General features: G+C 39.8%; 1 protein-coding gene across 1 annotated transcript in view; it reads right to left on the minus strand.

Annotated features, from left to right (window-relative positions):
• The window catches only part of LOC149165109 (DNAJ heat shock N-terminal domain-containing protein), a 424,936-nt gene that overhangs the window by 227,156 nt on the left and 178,736 nt on the right, over window positions 1-19,044 (minus strand). The window contains exon 11 of the mRNA XM_089432244.1: window positions 8,058-8,093. Within this exon, the coding sequence (XP_089288370.1) occupies window positions 8,058-8,093 (36 nt within the window). The remainder of the gene's footprint in view (window positions 1-8,057; window positions 8,094-19,044) is intronic.

Raw genomic sequence — 19,044 nt, forward strand, 5'->3', positions numbered from 1 at the left:
CATGACATATTTTCCTTGAGAAAGGAAAATCTCATTGGGTCTTTGTGACACTTCTAATCCCAAGAAGTAATGCATCAAACCAAGATCCTTCATTTCAACTCAAGGGCCAACTCCCTCTTACACTCAACCATCAAAGGCTCACTACCTGTCAAGAATAGATCGTCAACATATAAAACCAAAATCAAAGGCATACCTTGGACCACCTTGAAGTAGAGGTTCGGGTCAGCATTGCTTCTTGTGAATCCAAGCTTCACCAAGTAACTATCAATGCGGGCATACCAAGCTTTGGGGGCTTGCTTCAAGCCATAAAGTGCCTTCTTCAACCTACAAACATGAGTCTTCCTGTCCTTCACTTCAAATCCCTAAGGTTTCTCAACATATACTTCTTCCTGTAGCATGCCATGAAGAAATGTAGTCTTCGCATCCATCAGGTGAAGGGTCCATCCTTGACTAGCAGTAGGGCAACAATAGAACGAATACTAGTGTATCGGGGCAACTGGTGCAAATATGTCAACATATTCTTCTCCCCCTTTTTGGGAGAAACCTCTAGCCACGAACCTTGCTATATACTTCTCAATCCTTCCATCAGTTCCATGCTTGATTTTGTATAGCCACTTCAAAGTCACAATAGATTTTCCTTTAGGTCTCAGTACAACACCCCATACATCATTCTTCATAATAGACTCATACACTTCGACCATGGCATCCTTCCAAACTTGCTCTTTCAGAGATTTTCAAAAGTAGGAGGCTCAACCTGGATGATGGTGCTCATAGCTACAATGTATTTCTGGTACGAACATGGCATCTTGCTTTCTCTAAAGGTTCCCTTGGCAAGAACATATCTTTTGGCATCTTGTAATGTATCACTAAGACAAAAGGGTCTCTTTCTGGTGTTGAGAAATCTAGGGCATCGAGATTAAGTGATTTCTCTTCGTTAGATGACTGCTTGTGAATGCTTTTTACTTTCTTATATTAGGATCTTCTTTTACTTAGATTATTAGTATTCTTCTTCATCAAACAGTTATCAATGCATAAACCATAAAGAGACAAGAGACACAGAATGTAGGCTATCAGCCAGGGCCAAAACCTCTCCCACTTGAGAAGAAAACCCAAAAAAATCTTCTTCTTATAGAGACTTCAATTGACAAATACCAAGACCAAAACCCTTGACTTATTTGCCACTCCAAGACCAAGACACGAAGCTTCCTCTTCTTCCTTGACTCAACGATAGTCAAACCCTTTGCTTCTCCTTCTTCTCAGCTATCCTTCAGAATTTCGGCCCCTTGGTTTATGTCTACAACTTTTGGTTCTAGATCAAAAGCCTTAGCTCATATAGTTGACCAACTTTGACCCTTAACTATCTTCACTTTAGAAGGAGACTTCATCTTGATAACTCGGCTTCCCTTTCACTTGTCCTTTTCTTCCAATTCAGTTACCTTAGATGACTCTAACCTTCTCGGCCTTCCTGCAGTAGATGATCCCAAGCTTCTTCACACGAGATAGAAGAACAACCCTCAAACAAACCCAAAAATGATGATCAAGGACTTCGCTCTTCTTCCTCTTCTCTTTGTAGGTGATAAGGCTCCTTCCCAAATGATCTTCGCACTTCTTGATTTCAGACTTGTTAACCAAAAATATCTGCTCCAAATGAAATCTGAACTGCATTATTTATAGTTGTTTCCTCATCAATTAGGCCGACCTTTTGGAGGGTGAGCCGACATGTCATTTTGTGAAGACCTTTTATTCCATCTTGTAGCCACCTTGTAGGAGGTGTCTGTGCTTGGTCTTGGAGGGCCTTCTTGTACATTTAATGACTCATACAAAAATCTAACATACCCAAGAAGGGTCCTTTATATATGACATTGACTCTCTTTGACTTTATGACCAATCCTAATGGCTCACAATGGGAGCCATTACTAAAAATTAAATTCCTTGCTCATGAAATCCATGACACAAGCATTATAAAAATAAAAATAAAAATTCTTCTTTACATCAATTACATAAAATCACATTTACACATGTCATTATGAAGACGGAACCTAGTTACACTTTCCAGCACTCCCTCTTAACTAGGGAGGTATTCATAATGGTACTTGGTCATTCTCAATCTGAAGAATTCTCATTAGAAGAGTCGAATTGGTAACCCATCTATTTACCATCACATTAACCAACATTGTCACATAGCAAGGCCTTGACTAACAACTCTATCTCTCCACGAGATCTGAACACAATGCTAGCAAGACCAATGATGTATAGACACCCTCATCATTGTCTCTCTCGGAACACACCCCACACGGGTTCTCAAGGTGTGTTCCACCAAGACTATTCTTATCTTGGATTCCCAATCCTCAAAGAATATCGGTCCTCTACGACTACTCTTATCTTGGATTCCCTAACTCATCCTCAAAGAGTATCGGATGCTAGATGTTTACCCAATCCTCCATTTTGTCTTCCCAAGTGAAGACAAGAATGATGTGTCTATCTCTCCCTCTTAATTAGGGAGGACATACCTCTTCAATGAAGGAATGTACTCATTCCTACTAAAGGAATGTACCTAAGCTCCCTCTTTGCTTAGGAATTCTGCTTCCAAGTTTCTTCAAAGTAAGAAACTTGTTTCCAGGCTCCTTCTTAAATAGGGACCTACAGCAGCTCCTTAGGTGGAGATGACGGGACAACTAGTTGCTTGAAGAATTCCTCCTCGGGATGTCATGAACTTATTTTCGTTATCTAGGAGTCTTCATGTTTGGAACTTCTTCATAGGGCACAAACCATCCATCACTTTCATCCATGAGTCAGTCATATCATCGAAAAGTGATCCATCTGTCCATATCTGGCCTTCCTTCATGCCATGCTTCCTTTTTCATGTCATGTGTCCTTTAGGATCTTTCATCCTACTACATGGGCATCGGTGGTGGAAGACATCCATAGATATTCCCTCAGCAATCCTGCATTAGCCCATCCAGATATTTGTTCAAAAATAATAAATGAATACTTAAATTAAAATTACCTTTTTGATGGTCTTTCACATGACATCTCCTAATTTGTATTAGCATCCTGCATACACATTGACATATCTCCCAAAGATATATATTGTCAAGGGTCTCTTTCTTTTTTCAGACTCCATCAAAGTTTTCATATCTTTCACGGAGATATCCTAGTCAAATCTTGTTAATTTAAGGTATGTTCTATGATTAGAACAATTTATTCCAATTTTCATAGTTCGCTGAATATCTTTTCCAAATTAGCAATCACATCAGCATTAAAGTAAATTGCAGATAGAACATAAGCATAGATCGCAGAAGACAAGCCAAGACAAGAGGACACAAGATGTGGTGCTAGCTAGGGACAAACCCCAATGTGGGGAAACCCTTGATTAATTCTTCTTATATGTTCTTCAATAGTTGAGCAGAGAGAGAGAGAGAGAGAGATAGTGCATATACAACAGAAGTCAACATTTTGACTTATCTAAATAAGAGCATAGATCATCTCTAAGTAGATGATACATGAGGTAGTTGAACTAAGTTGAAGAAATATTGCTTCAATTGATTCTCCATTGCCTTGCTGCACCTATCATTATGTTGCTCCTCCTCATCATGTTGCACCTCACTGTGCTACACCATGCTACATCCATCATCACTATGCTGCACTTCATTACATGCTCCCATCACTGGGTTGCACTCGATAATTATGCAGCACTATACTGTTGTCTCTAACACCATGTTGCATCCAACTGTTGCATCTAGATATGTAGCTACATCCATAGGTTGTATCTTAACATGTTGCATCAACCACTCTAGCCAACCGTAATGCTTCATCAATATTATCCACTATGTGACCTTGCTGTCCCATGCATCTTTTCAGCACCATGTATCTTTGCAGCGCTATGTAGCCAGTTGTCAGTTGTCCCATGTATCTTTGTTGTACTAGGTACCTCGTTGTCCCATGTACAATGCTGCACTAGATACCTTGCTGACCCATGTACATTGCTGCACTAGATACCTTGTTGTCCCATGTACATCGCTGCACTAGTTACCTTGTTGTCCCATGTGCATTGCTGCATTAGGTACCTTGTTGTCCCATGTACATTGTTGCACTAGTTACCTTGTTGTCGCATGTACATTGCTGCACTAGATACCTTGTCCCATGTACATTGCTGCACTAGATACCTTGCTGTCCCATCTTCCTTTGTTGCACCATGTGACCTTGTTGTCCCATCTTCCTTTGCTGCACCATGTGACCTTGCTGTCCCATCTTCCTTTGTTGCCAACACACCATACAAACAATGTTGTTTGTCACTTCATTACTGCTGTAATTTCTGGGACTGGTTAGGGCACACAACAGTCCCTAACCGTCCTCAAATCTGGCCCAGAATTTTCCTTATGAAATGCGGCCTACCCTGGTGTGAACAGACCTCATTTAGATGACTGCGTCTAGGGCATTCTAGGAGAGCAGTTAGGGCTTCCTTAGGACTGTGGCTAGGGCTTCCTTAGGACAGCGTCTAGGACTTCCTTAGGACTGCGTCTAGGGCTTCTTTAGAACTACGGCTAGGGCAGATTGTTAAGCCTCCTTTCCTCCTGCGTCTCATGGCTACTTCCTCCTAGATTTCTCTCACACTAAAACCCAAAGCAAGTGGAGAGAAATCAAGAGAGAAGTGTGTGAAATGACTCTCAAGTCATCTCTTTTTATACTAAAACTTTGAGCACATGTGGGTGTTATTTAGTTGTTGGCCGACCTTGACGAATTGTCTTATAACACAAATAAATTCATAACTCCATGAATATCAGAATCAGATGATCTTTAGATCAATCCTACATCTCTCGATGAGAGGGATCCAAGAAAAATATCAGCTGCCTTTAATAAGATGACCCACATGGAGTTTGGCCGTAGTTGCCAATTTTAACAAATATTCTTGGTCTTTGGATGTTGATGGTCTTTTTCCATGGTTGCATGTCCCACAATCTCTTCCTTCCTTCACACATTTCATTTCTTGGAATTTCCAATCAGAATTCCCCGAGTTGTTCTCAGCCACATAATATTATATATGAGGACATATTATGTTGATTTCATCTAGACAATGTGTGACTCATGCCTTCGTGCATCCTTTCAAAGGAGGAAATCCCTTTTCTTTTGATCATGCTCTCAAGATAGAGCATTGATCCATGTTACCTGCAACCATATGACATGACTCTTCAATATTGAATATAAGCATACATACCTCATTCTACTTTGGGTCATCCAGAGTTCCTGCGACAACTTCCCTAATTGAAAGAGCTTCAATCCCTTGATCTGCTTCACCTTTTATGTCATCATAACATCATCCCATGAATTCCACAAGTTTGGAATTCTTGATGAAACACTTGCTCCCTCTCTTGATCGGTGGACATTATGATGAAGATTCCATCAGAGAATCTTGAGGATCTAGAGTATCCCCATCTAGCAAATGTTTCCTTTTAACTGATGTATGATGAGTTTTGACCTGGATGACCTTTTTTCCTTTATATAAGTGCCACGTATGTTTCCAATGTTGGAAAATGTAACTAGGTTCGGTCTTCATTTAATGTATTAGAGTCATCTTGTAATATATTTGTCAAAAGAAAAGCAAAAAGAATTTTATTATTATCTTATTTGACTTATTAAAGCATGGGTTTCATGCTTGGGTCAAATGTATAGGTCAAGCCTCCATTGTAGGCTTTAGGGTATTGTCAAAGTCAATTTGTGAAGACTCCTCCATCAAGTCAAAGTCTCCTTGTTGTCAAACAAATCTTCATCAAAGTCGGCCTACCAATCGGTCTACAAGTCGGCCTAACATTATGTGGAGACACCACTCTTCAAAGTACTCATGTCGACTTATTAACTATAGAGAACAACTATAAATAGGAGTGCAACCTTCGACCAAAATCACAGAAATGAACTCGTGGATCTCAGAGAGATATGTTTCTGTGTTATTATAGCAGATAAGTTCGGATAATCTCATACTTTGGTGCAATTACAGTCAACCTCAGAATGGTGATGCGGATTGCAGTTTGGTATTACCACAAAAGTCGTATGCTAACACAGGTTTGATGCTATTTCTGTCTCGGAAGGGCTCGGTGTTACAACAACGAAGGTCTCAACACAAGTTTGTCTCAATGTTAAACACAGTGATGAAATCTCAGTACTGTCTCAATGAAATAGGTACAAGGTCTCAATGCTATAACAGTGATAAGGCTACCACAGAGACAAGAATTTGGTACCCTCTCAATGACAAGAATGTGATGCTGACAGAGATGAAGGATGACTTGATGGAGGGATTCTAGTCCAATTTGTAAGTGTCTTGGTCGTCTCATCTTGAATCTAATGAAGGAAGAATTTGTGACTCGGTTTTCCTCTTAAGGGAGGTTTTGCCCTGACAGCGTGCCTATATCTTGTGTTCTCTTCTATTTGTTGCTTGGCATTAATCTCGATGATAAGAAAAGATAATTAAGAGAGAAATTAGACTTAAAGAAAATCGGCCTTTGCGCCTAGCTTTCACTTGGCCTCTATGCACTCACAACTTGGCTCTGGCCAATTGGCCTCCCCAACAACTGCGCCTCCTTCTCACTTCAGCAATTCAACCTCTCCAATTCCTAACCAATCAGCCTCTTGGAAACACCCCGAACTTATCTTTGTATTCTTCTTCCTTCTCCTCAATCAAATTGAGCCTCACACTCCCGATTTTCTCTCTCCTAATCGAGAAAATCGCTTCCCAAAAGTGTTGCCACTGCCTCTCTCTCTTGTGTTCCTTTTATCTCCACCTCTTTGCTAGACTTTTTATATAATCTTCATTAAGCCTAAATCCCTAACCCTAATCTCCCTTCTAAAATATCTTGGAGACCAATTGTTGAGATTTTTTCTAAGTCACTTAAATAATTAAATTATTTATCCTTAGAAAATGACTTATTAGTTCACAATAATTAATTGACATAAATTATTGTACTTTTCCTAAGCTAGACTTAGGAAAGAAGACATAAATCACTTACACCACCAAGCAAGCACCTAAAGAGGTAATAAATCATTTTCCACGTGCTAAGACACCAAGCCTATGCAGAAGACCTTCCAAAGCTACCACAAGCCTCAACATTTTGTTTACGTTTCATTAGGTCAACTACACTTCATATAGGGCAAGCTACCACAAGCCTCAACATTTTGTTTACATTTCATTAGGTCAACTACACTTCATATAGGGCATTACTATTAGTATTTATTGCTAGTTTTCTTCTCTTTTATTCTTATGCTAAGATTAACTATTTTTAATTTTTTCCTTGAATGAGGCTGCCTTTGAAGTATTAAATGTGCTTTTGTCGTTTCATATCCCACATGGATTGTCTTAGATAGAGTTGTAACACTCAAACTAATTAGCTATTCCACATGCGATAATATTCCAGCCAAAATCATATCAGATGTTCCAACTTGCTTATGTTCTTATGAATCGGTATGAATTGGACTTGATAATGCATTCTCATGAATTTTATTGTCATGTATTCAATGATGTAGCTCACAAAATAAACACCTTCATTTCAATTACACCAATAGCATATGCATTAACTGGAAAGCTTCCACACCATTAACCATAAAAAAATGGCCACAATATCATACCTACCTATACTTTTCTTTGTTAGGTACTTGAATGATCAAACAAAATAGAAGCCTTAGTGGTATCTCATGGAGCAAGGTAAGATGCTAGGAAATAAAATCTATCTGTCACGGTAATCCTTTAAGTTGAATTGAATACATCTTGAAAAAAACCCTTAATATCCTAAGATAGCTTAAATCACAACTCTACAACCAAAATGTTTTTCACTTGCCATATGATCAAGTATAATCTCTATCTCAATTCATCATAAGCCTTGGATTTTCTCTACCTTTTCTAATACTATTGCTGGGTATTTGACATCGAAAATATAAATCACATTCTAGAAAAAATCTAATTTAAAATCACCACTAATAAATACAAAACTGTCAACCAATGGTTGAGTATTTCTTCTTGTAAGCCTATTACATTCAGTAATTATAACAGGCTTTAATGATATTGCACATACCTTATGTGGCCCAGCCTTGCGGATAACCTCTGTAAACTGAAATATGCAAACACAGTACTTCAGCACATTTTCAGACTTCCATTTGATCAAATCACTCTATGAAAAGCTTGTTTCTTTCACAGCTTTCAGATTACAAATGACTGATACAAAGACTCGATGTGGATTTTTTGTAAATTGTCAATTTATAAAATGACAAAAAAACAGATTATTTTTTTGTTGGAAAACATCATCAATTTCATCATTCCCTTCAAGGAAAGGGGTAAAAATATATCTAATTTGATACCTCCAGAGGCATCTTCAAATACCATATGATATAAACATCAAGAATGAGGACACCTTCCAGGAACAAATCTTCAAATGTCAACAACAACTCAAAATGAACAAATATTATCAATCCCAAAGAGGTTTTTCCCCTTGTATGGGAAGTACTAAACTAGAGATATCCCCTACTAGATAAATGAATTGAAAAGGCTTATTTTACAAAATGCTTTACCATTGTTTGCAAAAAAGTTCAAAACTATCAGTTTCTTTTGTTGCAAAGATTAATGGAAAGTAACAAAATCCAAGACCCGAGTAAGATTCCAGGGATATATCATTCTTGTTCTTTAATCACTGCTCACACCACTTGCTGAACGCTGGTTTAGGCATGATGATTTTGATCCCTCTAACCCTAGTCAAGATCATTTTCCAATGTGGATTAAGTTTATGAATATGTTAGACAAGGCTAAATCTGTGTAAAGTCGATGGCAGAATTGTTGGGCAACATTTCTCATATGTGATCAAGGTTTTCATCAAAAATGGGTAACCAGCCCCCTCCTTCCCCACCCAACATTGAAGCATTAAACTTGTTAATGGAGGTCAGATATTTGTACCAAAGATGTTGTATTTGATTTATCATAAGACTTGTTTCGCCTATCAAGCACTTGATCACCATGGCAAGGATTGCCTCCACCAAAAGATGTTGAAACCTTACAAGGTGCCTGATGCAAAGGCTCCAGTTCCGTATGGGTAGGATGCACAATTCCAATGCAATGGTTCAATAGAGGGTTCAAGTAGTAGAAAGAAAGAAGGAGAATGTTAAGTCTTCTAATACCAAATCTTCAAGCAACATCCCTAAAGTTTTCAATGATAAAGATGGTTGGCAAATTCAACAAAGTGGCGAAAGGAAAATCACACCTAATATTCAGAAATACCAACAGCCCACCCAAATCTCCTTTAACACTTGAAATGGTCCAGTAACATGGTAACTAGGAATCTGATTACCATCACCACAAATTCCTATCTGTTTTGGGCTAGTGCATGCTGGCCACAGCAGGGATCTCCTGGATAATCACAGCCAAAACATGAATGCAAACTTGCCAAAACAAACACAGATCTGTGTAATAATTGAGGGTACAGCAAGCTAAAAGGTGCAGATTTACACTTAAATTTATATTTTGAAACTCATTTTCCATGCAAATCGATTTTTTGTACAATCAAATCTGCAAGATAAAACTACATATTTGAAAGTACTACTGCTGTAAAATGTGAATGAAATGTTGGGTATTAATTATAAACAAATCAGTGCTCTATCTCAAGGGTTGCGGAGTTAGAAGAATAGAAAACTGGCATAAGCAAACACTAGATGTAGGTTATGCCATTTAAAATACTAGCACAACTAAACCAATATATCCAAGTGACTGTTGATGATATGTAGAAAATTCCACGAAAATTATGATCTGCTTGAATGAACAAATCTGAACCTAACTTGTAACTCAAGACACAGAATTTTCTCTACTAATTTTGCAGTGGAATAGGAACAGAAATAACAATCACATCATATAAAAACACTTTTATTTTCTAGGGAACCCAACTGGGAAAACCCTCTGCTTGATTGAGAATTTTATTGATCGAAGAATGAGCAATAGATCTCTTACAAAAACAATCCTGTTTCAATAGAAACTAATCTGATTTTCTCTACTTGTACTAAGCTGAAACACTCCTTACAAGACTCTGATCCCTGTTTCCCTATTTCTTTGCACAAATCCCAAGGTAATTCTCCTATAAATCTGCGTACAAGCCTCTCTTGGTACATTGATCCTCTCACAAGCTCACACACACAAACACGAATCTGTGTTCTCTACTGCCTTGTCTCACCAACTTGTGCTCACAAGACAATGAATAACAATGTGCCTTGATCCTCCTTTTAAGCTTTTCAAATAGGCTAAATCTGGCGTATCTTTATTTTAGGAAATTGAACCACTGGTTGAAGTGTTAACAATGGCTATCAAGCTACTGTAACTCATCCTGCCTTAATTTAGAAGTTAAGGCTCTCTTAGCTCTCTTAGCTCGTCCTTTCCCAAATTAACTCGCACTAGAAGACAACAACTAAGCCTTACACATCTGCACTAGTCAAACTGCTTCATGCACACATCCTAACTTTTAGGAATTCACCCTAAATTTTAGGAATTCATCCTAATTTTCAGAAATTAGCTCCTAACTTATAGGAATTGGTTCCTAATTTATGGGAACTTGTGCATGTTAAGGAAAAGTTGCTTCTGGTCTCTTTGACTCAGGCACAAGTCAAAGAAGGAACTTTCTCGCTACTATTTTCAACACTCCCTCTTAGCAAGGAAGGCGCTTTTGGAAGAACCTCATCCACCTGTATCTATCTCCAACACTACCATGTTCTTCGTTGTTGCAACTACTCCCTCTGAACTAGAAGACTTCCCTGCTTTCTTTTGCAGAACCTAATCTAAAGACCTGTTATTTCCCACCATGTTCTGCGAGTCCATCACTTCAGTCATAAGTTCCATGTACCCTATGTACCTTTGTGGCTGCTTCTTCTGGCTAAAGGTGACACTGGAAGATTCAACTCTCTTTTAATCTCCCTTAACCAAATACCTTACCCACTTGCCTTGAACTCTCTCTATACTGGAAGTCTTTGACTAAGTGGTTGCCTCCACTCGCCCTAGGCTATGCTCCTCGTCATCCTGTTGGTTAGCCCAACTGCTAACTAGCTTAGACTCAAACTAAGATATTGGCTGAGGCTCCATCTTGAGAGCTCTATCCTGCTCTCGCTCAATCCCCCCTTCTCTACTCTGAGCCCTCCCTGCCTTGCTACTCAAGGTTGCATCTGTCTCTACCTGCAACTTGTAGAGATTCTTCACCCTCACACTTATCTGCTTCTTACATCCAGAAGCTTCACCCTCACACTTATCTGCTTCTTACATCCAGAAGCTAAGTGTTGGAGGTACACCTTACCTCTACTGAAGATGATATCATATCCCTTGTCCTCAAGGGTAGCTACCGAAACAAGATTCTGCCTCAATCCTGAAACATAGAGAACATCATTAAGATGAAGAAGATTACCTAACTCCTTCTAAACGCTGATAGTACCAACTCCTCTAGCTATATTCTGACCATCATCTCCTAGCTCAACCTGAAACTACATGTCTTTCTCCTTCAGGTGGTTGAAACTCTTCTTTTTCCTGGTCATGTGGAAGGATGCTCCTAAATAAATATACCAAATATTGTTGTCAGTTGAGCTTGCCATGCAAGCAATCAATGAGAAATCTTTCTTGGACTAGGCAGAAAATGCATCTACCTCCAGTGCTGCAACTACATGATCCTTACTGGACTTCTTCCACTTAGGACACTTAGTGGCATAGTGTCCAAACTCATGCCAATGGAAGCACTTGATCTTGCTTAGATCCTTCTTCTTGCCCTTCTAACTGGACTCGACCTTTCCTTGGCCCTTCTTGCCCTTGGCCTTACCTACAAGAGAAAAATTCTCCTTGTCCTCAATCCTGACTGATCTCCCTTCTATGGTTCCTCTTTGGATCTCTTCTTGTATGCAGCCAATCCAAAACCTATCCCAATCAGGAAATTTGTCTCTCCCACTAACAAGATCTTGAAACCGTTTCCAAGACTTGTGAAGTCCAAGTAAGGCAAGACTCACAAGGTCATGATCAGATACAACTTCACCCGCACCACCTAGTTCATCTTGAACCTGAGTAAACCTTGACAAATATGTGACAATGGGCTCATCTTGTTTCATCTGGATACTCCTTAGATTCTCCTTAAGAGAAAGCTTCTTGGTATCACTGGTACTTGATACATCTCATAAGTTGTCTTATTCTCATGGATATGAGGTACTATATGATCTTTGACCCCTTCTAGAATAATCCTCCTTGCCTTCATATCATTCTTATTATATTAGGCCAATTGTTGGGGATCTTGAGGTGGCACTATCGTCTGCTTGATGAACTCTCCCACCCCATTATCTTCCAGCACTATCGTGATCCTCCCTTTCCAAGAGATAAAGTTTGATGCTCCATCTAAGCAATGTTCATCTCTCAATCCTTGACACACCATTCTGCTTGCTTAGAGAGCTCTCCAACACTTGTCCACTAACAGCCTTGTAATCCTTCACAAGAAGCTATTCTTAGGGCTCAAATAATTTTGCCTCTCCTATTAGTTTTGTAGTCCTTCACAAGGACTGAACTTAGGTCTGAATAGGGAAACTACTAACAACCCTCTAACCTGTACATAAGTTGCCCATAAAATTGTCCCAAATCTGGACAATCAACCTAGCAAACAACACCAACTTAGAAGGAGATTTACCATACCTGAGACATTAACTTCTATCCCAAATCTTTGATCTTGTGCATCCACTCAAGACTGCAATTTTCGATCCTCTAGTTAGGGTTGATTGTGGCATTATAAAACAGCCTTAGCTTGGCCTTGAACTACTACAAAAAATTTCGCTCCTTTCCTAACAGACCTTTGTTCCTGTGTTTCCCTTTGAGCTCATTCAGCACATGTTCTAGCTCCCTTTTAGCCTTGCAGCCCTCCCAAAATAGAGCTGCAAAAGCCAAACACCTGCACAGAATCCTATGGCCTATTCTTGAGAAAATTGACCCACAAAACTAGCACAAAACTCTCCAGAACTCGTCCTCCAATCCTCTTCCTCAACTCACCCTAGTCCTTAAGGCTACGGTTGATCAGATCTCCTTCTCCTTGGACGTGTTGCACTTGTTATGTGTTGGTCCTTATTTGGATTCATGCTCTGATACGATGTAAAATATTCCACGAAAATTATGATCTGCTTGAATGAACAAATTTGAACCTAACTTGCAACTCAAGACACAGAATTTTCTCTACTAATTTTGCAGCAGAATAGGAATAGAAATAACACAATCACACAATATAAAAACACTTGTTTCGGAGGCCTTTAGAGGGAAACATATGTTCCTGTGTTGCCCTTTGAGCTCATTCAGCACATGTTCTAGCTCCCTTTTAGCCTTGCGGCCCTCCCAAAATAGAGCTGCAAAAGCCAAACACCTGCACAGAATCCTATGGCCTATTCTTGAGAAAATTGACCCACAAAACTAGCACAAAACTCTCCAGAACTCGTCCTCCAATCCTCTTCCTCAACTCACCCTAGTCCTTAAGGCTACGGTTGATCAGATCTCCTTCTCCTTGGACGTGTTGCACTTGTTATGTGTTGGTCCTTATTTGGATTCATGCTCTGATACGATGTAAAATATTCCACGAAAATTATGATCTGCTTGAATGAACAAATTTGAACCTAACTTGCAACTCAAGACACAGAATTTTCTCTACTAATTTTGCAGCAGAATAGGAATAGAAATAACACAATCACACAATATAAAAACACTTGTTTCGGAGGCCTTTAGAGGGAAACATGGAGCTAGGATTTATTCTGCGCGAGAAGGCGATTCTGGATGTGGCCGCCATTTTCAGTTCGTTGGAGGGCTCGAAGAGAGAAGATGAAGCCCCTGGTTCATGGCGACAATGGGTGGACTGGGTTGTGGTGGCTCCTCCTCCCGAACTACCCCAAAGGCTCCTCATGGACTGTGGCAGCTGGAAGTCCTGGAATCGCTGCTCACTGCCCCAGATGGGCTCGGCTCCCCAGTGGACGACGCAGACTCCTCTTCTTAGGTGTTTTTGTTCTCAAGTTTCAGACCTAACATGGGTTCTGCTTGGCCACTACCCTGGTAGTCGGGCTCAAATAATTTTTGCGCATTGAAGGTTGCAGGGGGATTTGCGGTGGGTTTAGGGTGGCTTCATTTTTTTGGAAATGGATACAGGTCAATTGCTCTACCTGTTCCGGACTCCCGCCTTCCCAGAAGGCGTTTCCTTTGTCCTCCAGGTGGCTTCTACAACTGCTATGAATGCGGTTTGCAACTTTGCCTGATTCAAAGTCCTCCCATGCACAAGTCGGGGTCCCCCTTGTTGCTGCCGACCCGTTGGAGCCAGGTAGCAGGGACTTGGTCCAAAATACTCTGTTCATTGCGATATTCGACGCCTCATGATCTCCCCCCAACACGCGGACAGTAGGCAATAAGTAGGAAGTTGGCTCCTTGTCCCCAGTAAACCCTTCCCATTTTCAAATTTATATAAAATCCCCAGAAGGGCCTTCCCTGTTAATTTGGATTAGTGTAGCAGACAATGTTCTTTCCCTGAAACATTCCATTTCGCAGAAAATTGGATATCCTGCAAACTTACAAAATTTAATTTATGGAGGCAGAGCCTTACAGGATTTTAGGCAACTGCAAAATTATGATATCCATCCGGCATCCACCATTGTCCTCAACCTGAGATTGGGGGGGGGGCAAGGACCGTAATACATCCCTCTATGGCTGGGAAGGTTTCTGGGAGCAATCCTTTGAAATTTCTAGAAGAAAAAATGAACCAAACATTCGGAGGCCCCTCATTTAAACATATTCTCCAAGGGAAAAGATCAGCGACAGAAAAAGAAAAAGAACAATAGGATAAAAAACAACAAGAAGGTTCAGCCACTAGCCCATACATAGTGGAGCTAATGAACTCAACTCCGGAATTACATATAGACAATTCTAAGGCAGACGTGAGTTGTGCCTCTTTTGCATCACAAGCCATCATCTGCCGATTTAACTTATTTTGGCCAAAACCAGAGGAACATTGTCACTGGATTTTGAGCCACTGATCCCTCGATTGTGAAATACATCTTTGCTCAAAAGGTTTTTTTATAGTAAAACTCCCTTCTCCTGCTGCCATAGACTATATTCTGCAGGAAGGGCCATGGTTCTAGGGATCGACTGGTCTTTTCATCACCCCATGGTTCCCAGATTTTGATGCAAACACCATGGTTATTTCCAAAATGCCAGTGTGGATTCGCCTACACAACCTACCTCTGCATTTCTGGAATGAATGCATTCTCTCTGGTATCGGGAACAGCATTGGGAAATATCTCAAAATGGATTCCCAAAGGTTGGAAGAAAGGATCTTCACCTTTGCGAGGATCTGTGTGGATGTGGACCTCAGCAAAGGTTTGCCGGATCGTATTCAGCTAATCCACAAGCAGATGAACTGGACTCAAAACCTAGATTATGAAAACACAGCCTTCAGATGTAGAATCTGCAAACAAACTGGGCATCTTCAAAACATATGCCCGGAAGCAAAAAAAACAATGTCAGAAGGAAGAAAAATGGGAAACAACAGAAAGGATGGAACTTCTTCCCATCCCAACAGGAAATGGAGGAAGACGAGGCTGAGGTGGACCTCCCCTTTCCTGGGAACAACCAGACATCACAAGCACCAGAAAAACAGGAGTTCGCTCAGGTACCCAAGGAAACTCAGGACAATCAGGCACCAGAATCCTAGGGGGAACAAGAACCCATGGAATCACAACCAATAGTTATGTCAAAATCATTGGAACCAAGAGGGTACAAGCAGATACACTCATCAGACACTTCAGACTCAGATAAAGACATCCACAAACCTGATGAGTCTCGGCTTGCTCTAGTCACTACCACTCAGCCGCAGGGGGGATGGCGCAAGGTTGAGAAGAAAAAAGGGCGGAAAACGTAGTTTTCTGCCCATTGTATATTAGTTTCTTTTTATTTTTGACGCTCTTGCTTACCATCAGCCATCGGCTGGTGTTGTTTTGTTCTCGCGAGTACAACATGTAATTTTATTTTTCTATATTAATAAAATTACGCTTTTTTCATTGGAAAAAAAAAAACACTTGTTTTTCTAGGTAACCCAACTAGGAAACCCTCTACTTGATTGAGAATTTTATTGATAAAAGAATGAGCAATAGATCTCTTACAAAAACAATCTTGTTTCAATAGAAACCAATTTGGTTTTCTCTACTTGTACTAAGTTGAAACACTCCTTGCATGACTTTGATCCCCGCTTCGCTATTTCCTTCCACAAATCCCAAGGAAATTCTCCTATAAATTTGTGCACAAGCCTCTCTTGGTACGTTGATCCTCTCACAAGCTCACACACACAAACACAAATATGTGTTCTCTACTGCCTTGTCTCACCAAATCATGCTCACAAAAGATAATGAATATGTACCTTGATCCTTCTGTTAAGCTTTTCAAATAGGCTAAATCTGGCAAGTCTTTATTTTAAGAAATCGAACTATTGGTTGAAGAGTTAACAAAGGCTATCAAGTTGTTGTAACTCATCCTGCCTTAATTTAGAAGTTAAGGCTCTCTTAGCTCGTCCTTTCCCAAATTAACTCGCACTAGAAGACAACAACTAAGCCTTCCACATCTGCACTAGTCAAAGTGCTTCATGCACACGTCCTAACTTTTAGGAATTTGCCCTAAATTTTAGGAACTCATCCTAATTTTTAGGAATTAGCTCCTAACTTATAGGAATTGATTCCTAACTTATAGGAACTTGTGCATGATAAGGAAAAATTGCTTCTAGTCTGTGTGACTAAGGCACAATTCAAAGAAGGACCTTTCTAGCTACTATTTTCAACATGATACTTCACCTTTATTCCAAAGATATAAACGCAACTTCCAAATATTAAAGTTATATATCCAAAGAAACCGAGGGGATAGGGTCCTTCCCAGTCGCTTTACCACTGCCTAGAAACACAATATGATTAGAGCATCTCCACAGAAGCGACCTCCAATCCCCCATGCAAGATGCACTCACTCCCTAGATTAATTGAAAAAAATAATAGAAAATAAGACTCAAGCCAAATTATGATCCTCCTTCCCAATAGAGTTCCCCATCTCTTATACATAAATAAAAGGCAAAGGAGTTTAAAAGGTAAGTGACCAAGACTGAGTAAAAATAAGCAAGATAAGAATAGTCCAAGGAGAGTTCCTCCTCCTACTAAGAGGGAACTCTCCTCCAAACCCCCATGCAAGATGCACTCACTCCCTAGATTAATTGAAAAAAATAATAGAAAATAAGACTCAAGCCAAATTATGATCCTCCTTCTCAATAGAGTTCCCCATCCCTTATACATAAATAAAAGGCAAAGGAGTTTAAAAGGTAAGTGACCAAGACTGAGTAAAAATAAGCAAGATAAGAATAGTCCAAGGAGAGTTCCCTCCTCCTACTAAGATAAGAACGAGAAAGCAAGGAAGAACTCCAAGAAAAGCTTCTCCATGAGCATGCAACAGCCATTTATCCCTCAAGGAAGGTGAGCATCCTAAAATAACTGCTAGAACGTGCACAAATAACTGCAAGTGGGCATCATCTTACTTTAATTGATTACAAACCAAGTAAAGTAAAATGGAAAGTGAACAGGTCTTCACAAGCTATGATAACCAAATATGGTTCACCAATAAAGTATCCAAAAGACTTGGAATAAAATTGTATCCACTTGGGATAAATAAATATATGTTGAACAAATGTATGAGAATCAATATTGTGAGAATTAAAAATGAAGGCCCCATATAAATACTAAGCGGCATGCCCTTTCATGAATAGTTATGTCCCAAGCTAACGAAAATGTCTTTACATAGTTATAAATTATTATTATTGTTGTTGTTGTTGTTGTTATTTATTGATATATTTATGTTCATAACATTGTCTTCCCCTTTAGAAATGTTTTGTCTCAAAGCATATTGATGAAAAACCTTGAATTCATTTTCTATCTCATAATGTCTTTGCATATTTTCCCAAATCTTGGAACTATCATCTTCAATGATACAAGACAATATGAACTTTTGAGTGCTAAGCAAAATTGTTGAGATGAAAAATGATCTAACCATCCAAATTCATTTTTCTGTGGAAACTTGCACTTACTCTATACCAGTGTTGCAAGAAACCCCCCCCCCCACTGGATCAAAAGCCCGATCCGCGATCTGTACGGATCCGTGGGTGATCTGCCCTCCGAAACTCAAATTGGGCTGATAAATACACTTCCTGCCAATTCGGAACCATATGGTCGATCCGCATTTCGTACAGTGGATCAGCTATACGATCAATGGCGCATCCAGATCAGATCCATACAGATCACGACCGCTTCGCCGGGTAAGTGGTCGTTTCCACCGCACGGGCCAAAAAAAGGCGACTTCTTTTAATTTTTTTCGCTTTTTTTTTCTTTTCCTTAGTTGGGGGTGAGTTAGGGTGAGGAGTGAAGGGATTTAAGACCCTTTCATCTCTCATTAGCTCACTTTTATTTTATGAGAGCTTGGAGAGGAGAAGAGAGGAGAGCTTGGAGGAGTGAAGGAGGAGGAGCTTGGAAGACTTCCATCTACAAGAGCAAAGAGGTAAGTGCAAACCCCAAACTCCCTCATTTTTTGACATTGTTTTTGTATTTTTCTCCTCCCTCTCCTACTCTTTCCCATTCTTTCTACTTGCTCATTTAATTGCAATTTGTCCACCACCTATATCCATATTCCAAGATGGTGTTCTTTTGGCTTCTATGTACCAATCCACTTTTGGTTTTAATGATGGCAAGGGGGGATAGGAATAGAAGGGGAGAAGAACAAGAGGATAGTGGTCCCAATATAAGTGACTAAATGTATGATGATGAGGAAGGGGATGAGGTTGAACCTAAAGGGAACACTAAAACACTAGAGGGGAAAGCTGCATTAACACCCTTGTGGAACTATGTGACCAAACTTGAAGGGGGAAAGGGTGGTGGAAGCTACAAATTTTTGTGCCCTCATGGTTGTCATGGAGGAAAACCATTTAGTGATTCATATACCCATGTGAGGAGGCATCTTTGTGGGGTGAT

The sequence above is a fragment of the Pinus tabuliformis genome, chromosome 5_1, assembly GCF_031772625.1.
Source record: "Pinus tabuliformis cultivar Carrire ecotype Pingquan chromosome 5_1, CPIR1, whole genome shotgun sequence".
NCBI lineage: Eukaryota > Viridiplantae > Streptophyta > Pinopsida > Pinales > Pinaceae > Pinus > Pinus tabuliformis.